The 12,181-nt window shown below is 43.7% G+C and overlaps 1 protein-coding gene across 1 annotated transcript in view; it reads left to right on the top strand.

Annotated features, from left to right (window-relative positions):
- Nucleotides 1–1,071: 1,071 nt before the first annotated feature.
- The window catches only part of LOC102376795 (serotriflin), a 21,879-nt gene continuing 10,769 nt past the window's right edge, over nucleotides 1,072–12,181 (top strand). The window contains exons 1-3 of the mRNA XM_006025678.2: nucleotides 1,072–1,147; nucleotides 7,613–7,681; nucleotides 11,602–11,724. Of these exons, the coding sequence (XP_006025740.1) occupies nucleotides 7,622–7,681; nucleotides 11,602–11,724 (183 nt within the window). The 5' untranslated portion in view covers nucleotides 1,072–1,147; nucleotides 7,613–7,621. The remainder of the gene's footprint in view (nucleotides 1,148–7,612; nucleotides 7,682–11,601; nucleotides 11,725–12,181) is intronic.

Raw genomic sequence — 12,181 nt, forward strand, 5'->3', positions numbered from 1 at the left:
AGAAAAGAGTGCTGGGTCTAGATGACCCCAGCTAGATGCTTATCTAACCTCCTCTTGAAGACCCCCAGGGTAGGGGAGAGCACCACCTCCCTTGGGAGCCTGTTCCAGACCTTGGCCACTGTAACTGTGAAGAAGTTCTTCCTAATGTCCAGTCTAAATCTGCTCTCTGCTAGCTTGTGGCCATTATTTCTTGTAACCCCCGGGGGCACCTTGGTGAATAAAACCTCACCAATTCCCTTCTCTGCCCCCGTGATGAACTTATAGGCAGCCACAAGGTCGCCTCTCAACCTTCTCTTGCGAAGGCTGAAAAAGTCCAGGTTCTCTCGTCTCTCCTCGTAGGGCTTGGCCTGCAAGCCCTTAACCATATGAGTGGCCCTTCTCTGGACCTTCTCCAGGTTATCCGCATCCCTCTTGAAGTGCGGTGCCCAGAATTGCACGCAGTACTCCAACTGCGGTCTGAACATTGCCTGATAGAGAGGAAGTATCACCTCTTTGGATCTATTCGTCATGCATGTGCTGATGCACGATAAAGTGCCATTATCTTTTCTGATGGCTTTGTCACACTGCCTACTCCCATGTTCATATTGGAGTCAATAATGGCAGTTCATCTTGGAGTCAATGGGAGACATAGCTTAGGTTAAGTTGGCAGAGTCTGTGTGGTATTTGCCTTCTTCTGCTGTAGCCCTCTTCCTAGGATAGTCTGAGCATCTATTAACCGTTTTCTTATCTGTCACTGCACATGATGACACTGGCAGCCTCCTCATCTCCCCTGCAAGTGAGATTTGCAGAGTAGTATTTGCTCTTACTTTCTTGAAGATCTTTTCCATGCCTTAGCTATACATCCTGCAGGTCAGGATGGAGGTACTTTGGCAGGGAAACTATTGTCCTGTTCTTTGAACAAAGTGATCTTTTCATATTTTTTTTTTCTTTGAAGCTATGAAAAGAGCACTACAGCTGAATTTGGCTCACTTTCAATCCCCCAGTGCTTCTTTTTGAAGAATGCAGCACAATCCTGATGATGTAATTTTTTGTAGGACACGTTTACAGAACAGGAACTAAATGTGGCATATATACTCAGCTGGAGTGGAGATTACCTCTAATTCCTACACTTGTTCCAAAGATACAGAGAGGCTTTCACTGGAGATAGGTAATGTATGCAGGATTTATTTTTAATGACAGAAATGTGAAAGGAAAAGGTACTTTACTAGTATTTAATAGGTAAAGTGTTACAAATATTATTTAATCAATATCTAAAGAGTACCAAAATGCCTTTATTTTAATTAAAAGAAAATTCTATAGTTTCTAGGTAGTAATCCCAAAGGCAGAATACAATAATATTTTCTATTCAGCAGGCCACTTGCTTATCTCAGTTGAACCTATGTAAATGAGAAATGACATCACTAAATAGATCTAACACACAATTTAAATGAGCTCAAAATCTGGGCTACAATGTAAGAAATGTTCAACACAAGAAACTTTACAGATTTTGCAAAGTTGGAAATCTCTTTTTACTCTCACTTTGATTGTATGTTGGTGTTGCTTCAGTGGCATTAGCCATGCCTTAAACCAAGTAAACACTGACTGTTGTCTTGTAGTGCTGTCAAACAACTTCTAAAAGGTCTCACGTATACAGCATATTAAGGCACCTAATGTATTGAACTGCACAAAAAAATTGTGTAATCTTACTAAAAGGAGGAAAACCAGGAAGAATGTGGTTATCATATGGAAATCCTAAATATAAAATATGTCCAAACTAGGGAAAAATGTTACAAAGTAAACTAAAAAGACAGTCAACATTTTTTTCAGAAAACTCGCAGCATGAAACAGGTAAAAAATATTTATCAGGCAGGGGAACAAAAGGCCATGTGTGATGGCAACACAGAAGGATAAAGCAAGACTGAACTTCAGTTTTTAGAATATGTTTTTTTTTTAATTGTTTTTTTTTTAATAGGAATTGGTAATATATGATTATAAGTTGGCCACAATTGTCATGCCTGATTTCATGCCATATAATATTAGTCTCCTATATCATATTAAATCCTTTAGTGATTTAATATGAGTCCTTGACTTGTAATAAAAATGGCTAAATAGGAATGTGTCTGGCAAACTTGAAAGTATCAGCTCATATATTTTTTAATGGGAGGTTAACTTCAGCAAACTTGAAAGTATGAGCTCATATATTTTTTAATGGGAGGTTAACTTGATTCTAAGTTTTGTGTCTTTAAAAATGTGTATTCTGATTTTAAGTTGGTCAAAAAAACAATTGATTGTAGAGTTGAAAGTGTTCTGTATGTCTCAGTGTAGCACTTAACGTGAGAAATTTTAGGCTTTGAAAATTAATGTTAGAATCAGTATTGTATTTGGCATTACAATAACCACAACACTGCCACCCTTCCTGTTCATATTCTTTTAATGCACAGCGAAAACGTATGTACTTGGAGTGACAATTGAACAATGGCTGTGCAAACAGCTGCAGAACTGAGACCTCCCTCTGTCAATAGCTTTGCCATTAGCTTTAGTGTCTGCAGGATTAGCTCTCACTTCTGTTATGCCCAGTAGGAGGTAGAGCATATGCATAATGCACATTATGCACGAAGCCTGGTTTGTGGTGGGACTTTCTCTGTGATAGCACGCACAGAGCATGGAAGAGTACAGAAGGTCTCCCCAGCCCCACTTCACCACCGTGGGGCTGAGTACACTTAACTGAGGTTGCCTCTGGTGCTAACCTGTGAATAAGGGAGTAAACCAGAATTACAGAATCATATAAAAATAGGGCAGGAAGAATCCTCAGAAGGTCATCTAGTCCAACTCCCCACTTATAGACAGGATCATCCCTGTTTAAGCTGTTCCAGTCATGCCTTTGCTTCACTGGCTTTTCCATATTTCCCACATGGGAATGCCACAACCTGCTTAGGGATTCTGCTCCAGTGCTGAACCATCCTTATAGTGGGAATGTTCTCCCCGATATTCAACCTACATTTCCCTTGTCACAATTTATTTCTTGGATAACTTGAGGTATTTGTATGCCTCAAAGTTATAGACCAAGGGATCAAACACACGATGCCTTCACACAGAATTTGCTTGAGTTACTCTGGGGTAAAAGTAGAGCAGACATCCAACCTAGAGTTTGACCCTGGTGTAAGTCACTCCACTCTGGGATAAGGTTACCCTTCAGGAAATGGGAGGGTAAGTTAAACCAGTGTACATCCTAGGGTAGCCTCTTCACTGAGTAAATCCAGTGCAAACCCGACACCTGGTTCCATCCGTTTGCAGCAGCACCTACTCTAGACAGTCGTCTCTGGAGACCTGGCCGTGTGTCTGCTCCGGTCAATGGTGTAATTCTACTCCGGGGTAAAATATGAGGTAAACTGCCCAGGATAAATGCATAATCTGTCCACACCCTAAGGCAGTGGTCACCAACCAGGGGATCTCAATTCAATTCACTGGTAGATCTCGAAGCCTCTTGAAGTCAGAGGCTGGGGTGGGGGGCTGAGTGCCCATGTGCATGCAGGTCAGTTTGTGAGGGAGGGGAGGGGAGGGGAGGGGCAGGGGCTAGATCAAGGCCCCCACGGTGAGGGACAGTGCCACAAAGGCAGGAGCAGGGGTAAGTTGAGTGGGGCCCCGGCCAGGTGGGACTTACCTGCTGGGGAGGCGCACCCCGAAATATTTTTTTCTCCTTCTGCATTAATCTGCCCTCCACCTTCCCTCCCTACAGACTTACCTGCTGGCAGGGGGGGGGGGGGGGAGGGGAAGAGAGAGTGACAGCAGCACACGGTAGATCTTGGGTTGCTTTTAAATGCCAAAGGTGATCTCCTACTTAAAAAGTTTGGAGACCACTGCCTTCTAAGATTTCCAGTGCACACAAACTCATTTACAAAGATGGCTAGATTTGCACAACTTGTGGTATTTGTATGCCTCAAAGTGAAATTTAACTTAGAGTTAAATGTAAATATGAAGCATTGCAGGACTGGAGCCTTATAATTTAATTGGCAGAGAGGGGATTTTTATCCACAGTGTTTAAATGGCAAAAAGATCATTCACATTCTGACCTAATGGTTTCCAGTATGAGGCCATAAGTAGTGGAGCATGCTGCCTCACTCAGTGGCAATATACAGCTGCTATCATGTTCATATTGCCACTTGTTTGGAAACAGCTGCATTGTTCATCCCTGTCTCTGTTATATTTATCAGCAAAAAAGTCATCCCAAACTTTGGCAGTACACCTGGACGTTATGCATTTTAACTCCAGTCGGTAGCCATTTTCAGTGGCAGGGATTTAGGACTGGAATCTCTTTGCATTAACTCTGATGCAAATCAGAAGCACGTTTCTTGACTTTGATAGGTAGAAACCCACTTTAAATGACCAGAGGTTCAGGCCCCTCATCAACAGGAAATGTAACATGTTTAAAATTGCTTTCTAATGAGTTTCAGAGCCATGGTATGTGCCAGAGTTTCTATATCTTACTTCAAGGAGCAGGAAGTAATAGGTGACCACTTCTTGAAAGGAGACCGTTGTGTAATCTGCCCCTGCAGTACTGTGTTACTTCTCTCTTGTTCTTTGCCAGACAGGGGTTGAAGGATTTCTACATCAGTCAGAAAAACTCAGCACCCTTTTTTTCACTTCTTGCTTCTCACCTGTTTTCAACAGTAGCACGTTTATTTAATCAGGTAGTAAGAACTTATGCCTCCCTTTTTATAATCTTCCTTTGTGTGCTGTTAAAACAGATGCTAGCACTGCCACTTCTGAGTTAAAGGAGACTTACCGGACCTCAATAGTACTTCAGAACTGCCCTGTTTTTGTATTTAGGCTATTGGCTGGAGTTAAAGGTACTTTTAGGTATGGACATCGTTGTGTATATGCTTCAGAGACAGTAATGAGATGAAATGTTCTTTCAATTGGGACATTGCCTTGTGGAAATCATTTTACCAACCTGAAGAACAGCAATTTGTCTGCACAAGCTGGGCATGACTCATCAACGAATGAAATAATTTTATCTTGGCAGTAGATTCTGGTATCAGAAGGACTATGTGGCCACTTGTAAATCACCTGGCCACTTACACAAATTCATCAACAGGTCTACATTTAAACACACCTCAGGTTATTCTGTGCGTATACACTAGAATATTATCCATCCCCATAAAGATAAGCAGTAGAGCTGGGCGAGTTCTGAAAAATAAGGATCTGCAAATATCTGCTCAAATTTTTGCAGGGAAACAAAACACTTGGTTTAAGTATAGGCAGACAAGGTTCTTTGGGTACACGTGATATTTTTTATTAAACCAAGTAATTAGTCGGAAAAAAATGTTCTTTGCAACCTTTCAGACACAAACAGCCTTCTTCAGGCATGGGGGGAGTCTGTTTGGTGTCTGTTTGCTCTCCTGGGTAGACTAGAAAAAATATGCAAAATACAGGTCTGTGAGAATGCAAATACATGGCAGTAAGGTTCAGAGGGAATAAGCATTGAATTGCAGCAGTTATCCTTCCCCACACTCAGCTTTCTCAAGAAGTCTGAAGAACTAGAGAGCTCCGTGAAGAGTACCCTGATCCTTCCAGAGGTTTGCCAAGAGCCATGGAGAGGTATCACTGGTAGAGCCCAAGGACTCAGATCAAATGGTATGATTGACCGATTATTAAAACCATGCTCCCCTGCCTGGAAGCATCTATCAATCATTTCACCTGCATTCTCAGTATCCTAGCTGGTAAAAGCAGGTTCATAGGTAACCAAAGAAGGAACAGTTACACACTGATATGGAGACCAGCCATGATCTCCCTCTCCCAAGCAGCTCCTGAACTCAGAGCTGTACAGGGGACACCTCTGTATACTGCAGTTTCCCAGATGCAGGTGTTATCTTGACTTCCCAGGCATCCTGTGGGGTAAAGCCGCACTAAGTAGCCAATGATAGACTCCAGCTGGTAAAGCAGCTTGAGAAGCAGCCACACCATGGACCCCCAAGGACCATCATTGCCATCTCTAGATTTTGACAGCAGTTTCTCTGCTCTGAGCTAAACGTCTGCATCCAACCTTCCTCTTTCCTTCATTCACAGACTCTTCACCTCAAGCTCAGTCTATATGTCCTTCAACCCTCTCTCTATTATGTACCCAACGTACCTTCTTTCCTCTGACTGTCCTGTCATTTAGTTGATCCCCTCCTAAATAAAGCCACAACCCTCCCCCACAGAACTATTATAATGTTGTTTTTATTTATTTATTTATTAATTATTTTTATTTATTTATTATTTATTTCATATTTCACATTCTGTTTGTGTATTCTATTTCGTGCCCTACCCTTTCCTGCCTTACCTGTTTTGGTTGTAAATATTTCTAAACCGTGTTTGTACGATGTCTGACATAACTCTTTGGCACAACCTTCATACACATAAGTAATATTTTCTGACCCGCCAGCACTTGCCTTCCTATGGATGTTATCTTCAATATTTAACATACCAAACCATTAGCTTCCACCACATCTGGAATGCAATGTGCATGCAGAAACGCAATAATCACTGTATGGAAACAAAGCTGGCTGAATTTTTTTACCCCAAAATTGAAATTTTGGGGGGGAAAAATAGTTTTGTGGCAAGGTGATCCCAGTCAAAATATGGTTTTGAGGTATATACCTTGATTTTGGTCATCTCAGCAGTAATGCCTGCTGTGACTCATGGAAGTTGTAATTTTAGGTGCCTAGTGCAGCCTTCTCTCTAGGCTGGTCTCCTTATCTGGATTGCATCTCCCATGGGTTATTCCAGTCATCCTTATAACTCAGATGCCATATTGTATCATGGGAAACGTAGTACATCTAAGTAGCCCAGTCCATAAAATGGAATAGGCTCATGAGATAGTGTAAGTACTTGCATGGGTCCAGTCCCAAAGAGACAAAATCAAATGCTCGGATGTTTCTGAACTGATTTTTTTTTTTTTTTTTTGGCATTTCTGTGAAATATGATGGCAATTGTGGCTTTCTACCCCAAGTTCAGTTAAAAAAAAATTGAAAAAAGCCAGAACTTCACACAGAATGGAATATCTGAATTTTGATGTTGTCTAAATCTGGCCCATTTGCCTGCTTCTGATCCCTGACCCAGGGCAAGAACAAGAAGAAGTGGAGTAAAAAAAAACAGCTATGATGGCAAAAGGCTAAGTAGGGAAACCCTGGAGAGTAGAGCAGCCACAATGGAGAAGCAGTGTCGGAAAGAGAAGGAAGCAAAAGAGAACAAAATGGAGAACTGGACAATGTGTGTAAACTGGGTGTGGACTGGGTCACCCATTGGGGTCACTCGGGAATGGGATTGGCAGGGAACAGTGGACGTGTATATGCATCTTAAAGGTCTATATGTTAAAAGAGTATCTCTCTTCTACATACAAGTGCCAATCCTGTTTGTTTGAGCAGACCAGAGGCATGATCCCAACCTACCAAGTAACAGAATGAGGCTGTGTCCTTTAATACAACATACAGAAGACAAAGTACATTGCTGTGCAATTAAGCTATGTCAACTTCTAATTGCCTCTAGAGATATATGTCCCAATAAATAAGAGCACTGCTTCTCCAAATGCAGAGGAAGCTCAGACAAAAAAAAGAGACTAAATGATTTGTTTTTATTTATTTATTTATTTCAGTTCTTAGAGATGCATCTGCTAGCTATCTTCGTGTGTCTGGCGGTGATGTTGCACCAATCTGTTGGACAGGTAGGTGCCCTCAGCTTCATGGAAGAGGCTGAGTCTTGTACTCAGCTACTTTCTAATTAGTCAGTAGTTCAGAAGTCCACAGGTACAGTGGGATTTGATCATGAGTATCTTTGACTGTCACATGTACTGGAAGCCATGGTTCCCAGCAGGCGTTTCAGAAACCCAGCTGTCGGGAATCAGAGCAGCCGCCGGCAGCCGCTTTCTAACTCCCACCAGAGCAGTAAAACGTTCACCTCAACAGGCGGGTGATTAATGGATGGGGTGAAATTAACCAGGCACAGACGCGTGTTGGTTACAGGAGATTGTTTACTTACATCGCCCAGATAATGACGTGCGACGCAGGCTGAGCCTTTGTTCCTTTACAGTTGCTTCGATTATAGTTAAGCGTATAGGTTCGGGTTACAGTCAAGCGATGACGAACGTGGTGCCAGAACGAACTATTGTGCCTGCAGGGCTTTACTACGTCAAGATTTACGATGACGGGGAGTCATTGACAGGTGATCAAACTGCCAAGTCACTCTGATGATGGGCTCAGGTTTCTCCTCAGAGATTCCCCAGAGTTCTCCGACTTAGGCAGAAGTTGCTAAACTATTTATAGACAGAGATAACTAATGGAGGTATCCAATGATGGGCTGCTAAGTGGAATCTTTAATTTTCTGGCAAAGCAGCAGTTCTTTGTGTTATCAGGTTACAAGGTAGTGGGTCAGGTTTCCTGCCTGTTACGTATGAGGTTACGTGTGAGGGGCTTACACTTGTTTCTTGACCAATTATATGCAGTTCTCCCTCCGGGTTTTGTTTCAGGAGTTTCTGGCAAGGATTTCTTTTAACCCTTAATTGACTACTGCGTGCGAAGTGAAGATGGTCTAAATGGTGTCTCTTGCTAGTGGCATGGGCACTAATTAATTGGGTTGTGACACCAGCATGGTAAATTGGCTTGGAAAGGGGGACATAGTATGGACTTCCCCTCTCTCCCCTTCTGCTCCTGTGTGTGGGCACATATAGAGAACTGGTACTCCTCGTGCCCTAGTTGTATATAGATGTAACCCCATCGAGTAAGTATATTTGTTTTACCTCAGTGCAAGCAATTGCAAACCAAACTCTGCTTATTGGTATAGCTGGGATGATTTCATTAGATGCCACTGCTTCTTGGATCTCCATTGTAGTCTTCTGTCACCCTCATGGAAACAAATAGGGGAGCAGGTACTTTCCTACTGGCTACTCCTAAAGTAAATTTTTAAATCATTGTTTTATAGACACCAGGCAATTCCAAATTATTCATATGCAGAAGAATTTCCTTTATCTGAACCTTGGTTCTCTTAATTTTCCTAGATGTCCCACGCAAAAGACATAGTCCCAAACACCTAATTCCAAGATGGTGGGGACCTGATGCCAAGGGAAGGAATTGGGAAGGCGTGGAAGTGTTATCATGAATTTCACTGACGGTTTCTTGCTTAAGGTCCTCTGTCTTCACATGGTCTGAGTACTCCCTTGAAACCAGCCTAGACATTGCCCTTCATGAGGGTGAGCCCAGAGCTCCTTGGACATGGACACTAGGCTCTTTAGGTGATGGCAGTGTTTATTAACCCCATACATCTGACAATAAGCTCCACTTGGTTTCACTCCTGATGGGGTCTTTGCCCCTTTAAAGGATGGATGGCAATCAGAAGGGAAATGTAGCAAGGCAGGAAGTCTTGCTAAAACAAGAAATGTTATTGGGTAACAACTGCAATGTAGTAGGCAGAGTCCTTGGATTAGAAAGTCCAAACCAAACGCCAGGTGAGCCAGACGGACAACTCTAACTAGCCATGGCCCTTTAGGGTCCAGACTTGGGGCTGTGTTTTCTTTCTGTCCCCTGGAGGCATAGGGAGAGGAGTCCACACTGGGCACACCCAGACGTGCAGGCACCTGTGTTTTGTGGCACCATAAACTTCTTTGCCACAAACTGCATGCATTGCACATTAAACCACGCAAGGCACCGCTAATTTGCATCATGCGAGCAATATTTGATAATAGGATTTCCCAGTAACAAAAAAAACCCAAAAAAACAAAAACCCACAAAAAAAAAGCAGCACAAACAAACATGGAAAGAGTTAAGCACCGGGATAAAATGCTGGGACAAATGTGGAGACTGGTAAGTGGCAGCCCTGGGCTAGTGCTCCCCTGTCTCAATGTACCTCAGTGTGGGGTCTCCATAGTGGGTAGAGATGGGGGAGCAAGCAGTGCTGGGGTGCCTGCTCCCTTGTCTCTACCTGCTGCTCCCCAGCTGGCTAGGGCACAGGGTACAGGGTCTGCCTGCCAGCTAGCCCCATGCTTAGGCACCCTGTGCCCCAGACAGTGCCCCTCCCTTCTCACAGCACATGAAGCCCAGCTGGGAGGAGCTGCGGCAAAAAGTAGTAGCACAAATTGTGTGCCCCTACTATTTGTGCCACTGCAAGAACATACCCCTGCTTACCTGGACATGGCCTTTGAGTCCCCTTTCCCAAGCCAGTTTACCATGCTGAGTTTTTGATATACCTCCTGGGCACCAATCCTTGCAAGATAATCTCTGGTTTCTTCTGTATGTAAAACCTCCCAAATTTACCTTGATGTCATGATGTACATGTACTGAAAATTTCCCTTTGTGTGGCTTAATGGCGTCACACATTACGCATATCTGATTTCTGGGGTTTTAAATGAGTTTGCTTCATTGCAAACTAAACTGCATCCCAATGTAGTTTAGTTTGCAACATTACAAACTAATGCAATGTAGTTTAGTTTGGAATATTGCAGCCATTGGTCAGCTTGCCCAGCCACAGGAGAGGTGGGCAGGCTCCACAGAAAAAAAAAAAGGATTGGGCCCCTCACCTCTTCTGCCTTCAGCAGGCTCCCGCAGCCATCAGGATGCCTGGGGCCACCTGGGAATGGGCTGGCTCGCCCCTAGGGCAGTGCAGGGTGGAGGAAGGTGGGTGGCTGGGTGTGCTGGCAGCCGGAGAAGGTGGTAGGGATGGTGCACAGGTGTGGGCCTGCCTGGGTAGGCTGCTAGCTTGCCAGGTGCTGCCCCAGCTTTTAGGCATTTGATCCAACACTTCCTCAAGCCTGCCCATGCTTCCAGCTAGCTGTGCACTGTCCCTGCTGCTTTCTCTGGCTGACAGCACACCCAGCCACCCTCCTACTACTTCCCTTGGCCCAGGGGCAAGCCAACCCATTACCAGGCAGCCCAAGGAATCCTGCTAGCCACAGGAGCCTGCTGAAGGCAGAAGCAGTAAGGGGCCTGATCCTTTTTTTCTGCAGAGCCTGCCCGCTTCTTCCGCTGGTGGGAGGCAAGCTGACAGATTAATGGCTCAGATTAACATCCCCCTGGCTACGGGAGAGGAGCACAGGCTCCATCAAGGGGAAAAAAAAAAAAGAAAAAATTATTGGGTCCCTTGCTGCTTCTGCCTTCAGCAGGCATCTGGGACCACCAAAAGAATAACATACATACAGTGACAGAAAAATAAAACCAACCATTTCAATTAGAAATTCACCATTTCAATTTAGGGGGCATAGAATGCAACTCTAAGGACTAAAACTCTGTGACGTGTACAAGCGCCCTGGCTATCCTATTCTCTACCAGCTTAAACATCCATCCCTTCCCTAGTGCCAGGTGAAAGATAACTCTTTCCTTACCTTTATTGCATACTGTTATACTGGGAAAAAAACTGCGGTTGTCATAGGTCACAGAAGTATTCCAAGACATGACCACTTCCTATCACCCGTGAGTCTCCTGCTACCTCCATAAGAAGAGGGAGAGGAAAAGCTGCCCCTTCCTAGCAGTGTTCCATAGCTCAGGAGTATGCTGAGAAAACCTACCAGGAAACCTATTCACTTGAAATAAATACACGTTAACATAGAAGAAACCTTTCCTGTGTGGTGTTTTTTGTTGTTGTTTTTTTTTACTTTAGAGACCTGCTTTGGGTTTTACTGCTTTGTCTCGTTCTACTGCGGATAACCACAAGGTGATTGTTGACAAGTTCAATGACTTAAGGAGGAACGTGAGCCCAGCTGCTAGCAACATGCTGAAGATGGTAAGTCATGTAGTGTCGGCACAAATCATAGAGTCATGGAAGAGTAAGGCTGGATTGAGCCTCAGGAGGTCACCTAGACCAGGAGCTGAGAGACCTGGGCTCTGTTACTGCTGTTACTCCTATTGCAGGCTTTTCCTATGACCTTGGGCAAGAAGGAGTGGCAAGATCACACAATAGTTTCTAAAGCACAATTTCCACATGCTGTTGACTCATCCGCTTTTAACCTCTCTACATCAGTTTCTCTCTCTGTCAAATGTAATGAAGAGTCATTTGCCTCCAGGGTGAAGAGGACTCTTAATTTACAGATCTAATAATATTACTTTGAGATCCTGGGATTAGAGGGGCTTTAGGAGATCAAGTCTCATTTCTCCACAGAGATCTAGGTTGCCGAGATTCTAAGTGTTGCATAGCACAGGATAGCAGCGACGGCTCTGCCACGTACCCTTTGCAGGCATTC

This window comes from Alligator sinensis, unplaced genomic scaffold (genome assembly GCF_000455745.1).
Source record: "Alligator sinensis unplaced genomic scaffold, ASM45574v1 scaffold293_1, whole genome shotgun sequence".
Taxonomy (NCBI): Eukaryota; Metazoa; Chordata; order Crocodylia; family Alligatoridae; genus Alligator; species Alligator sinensis.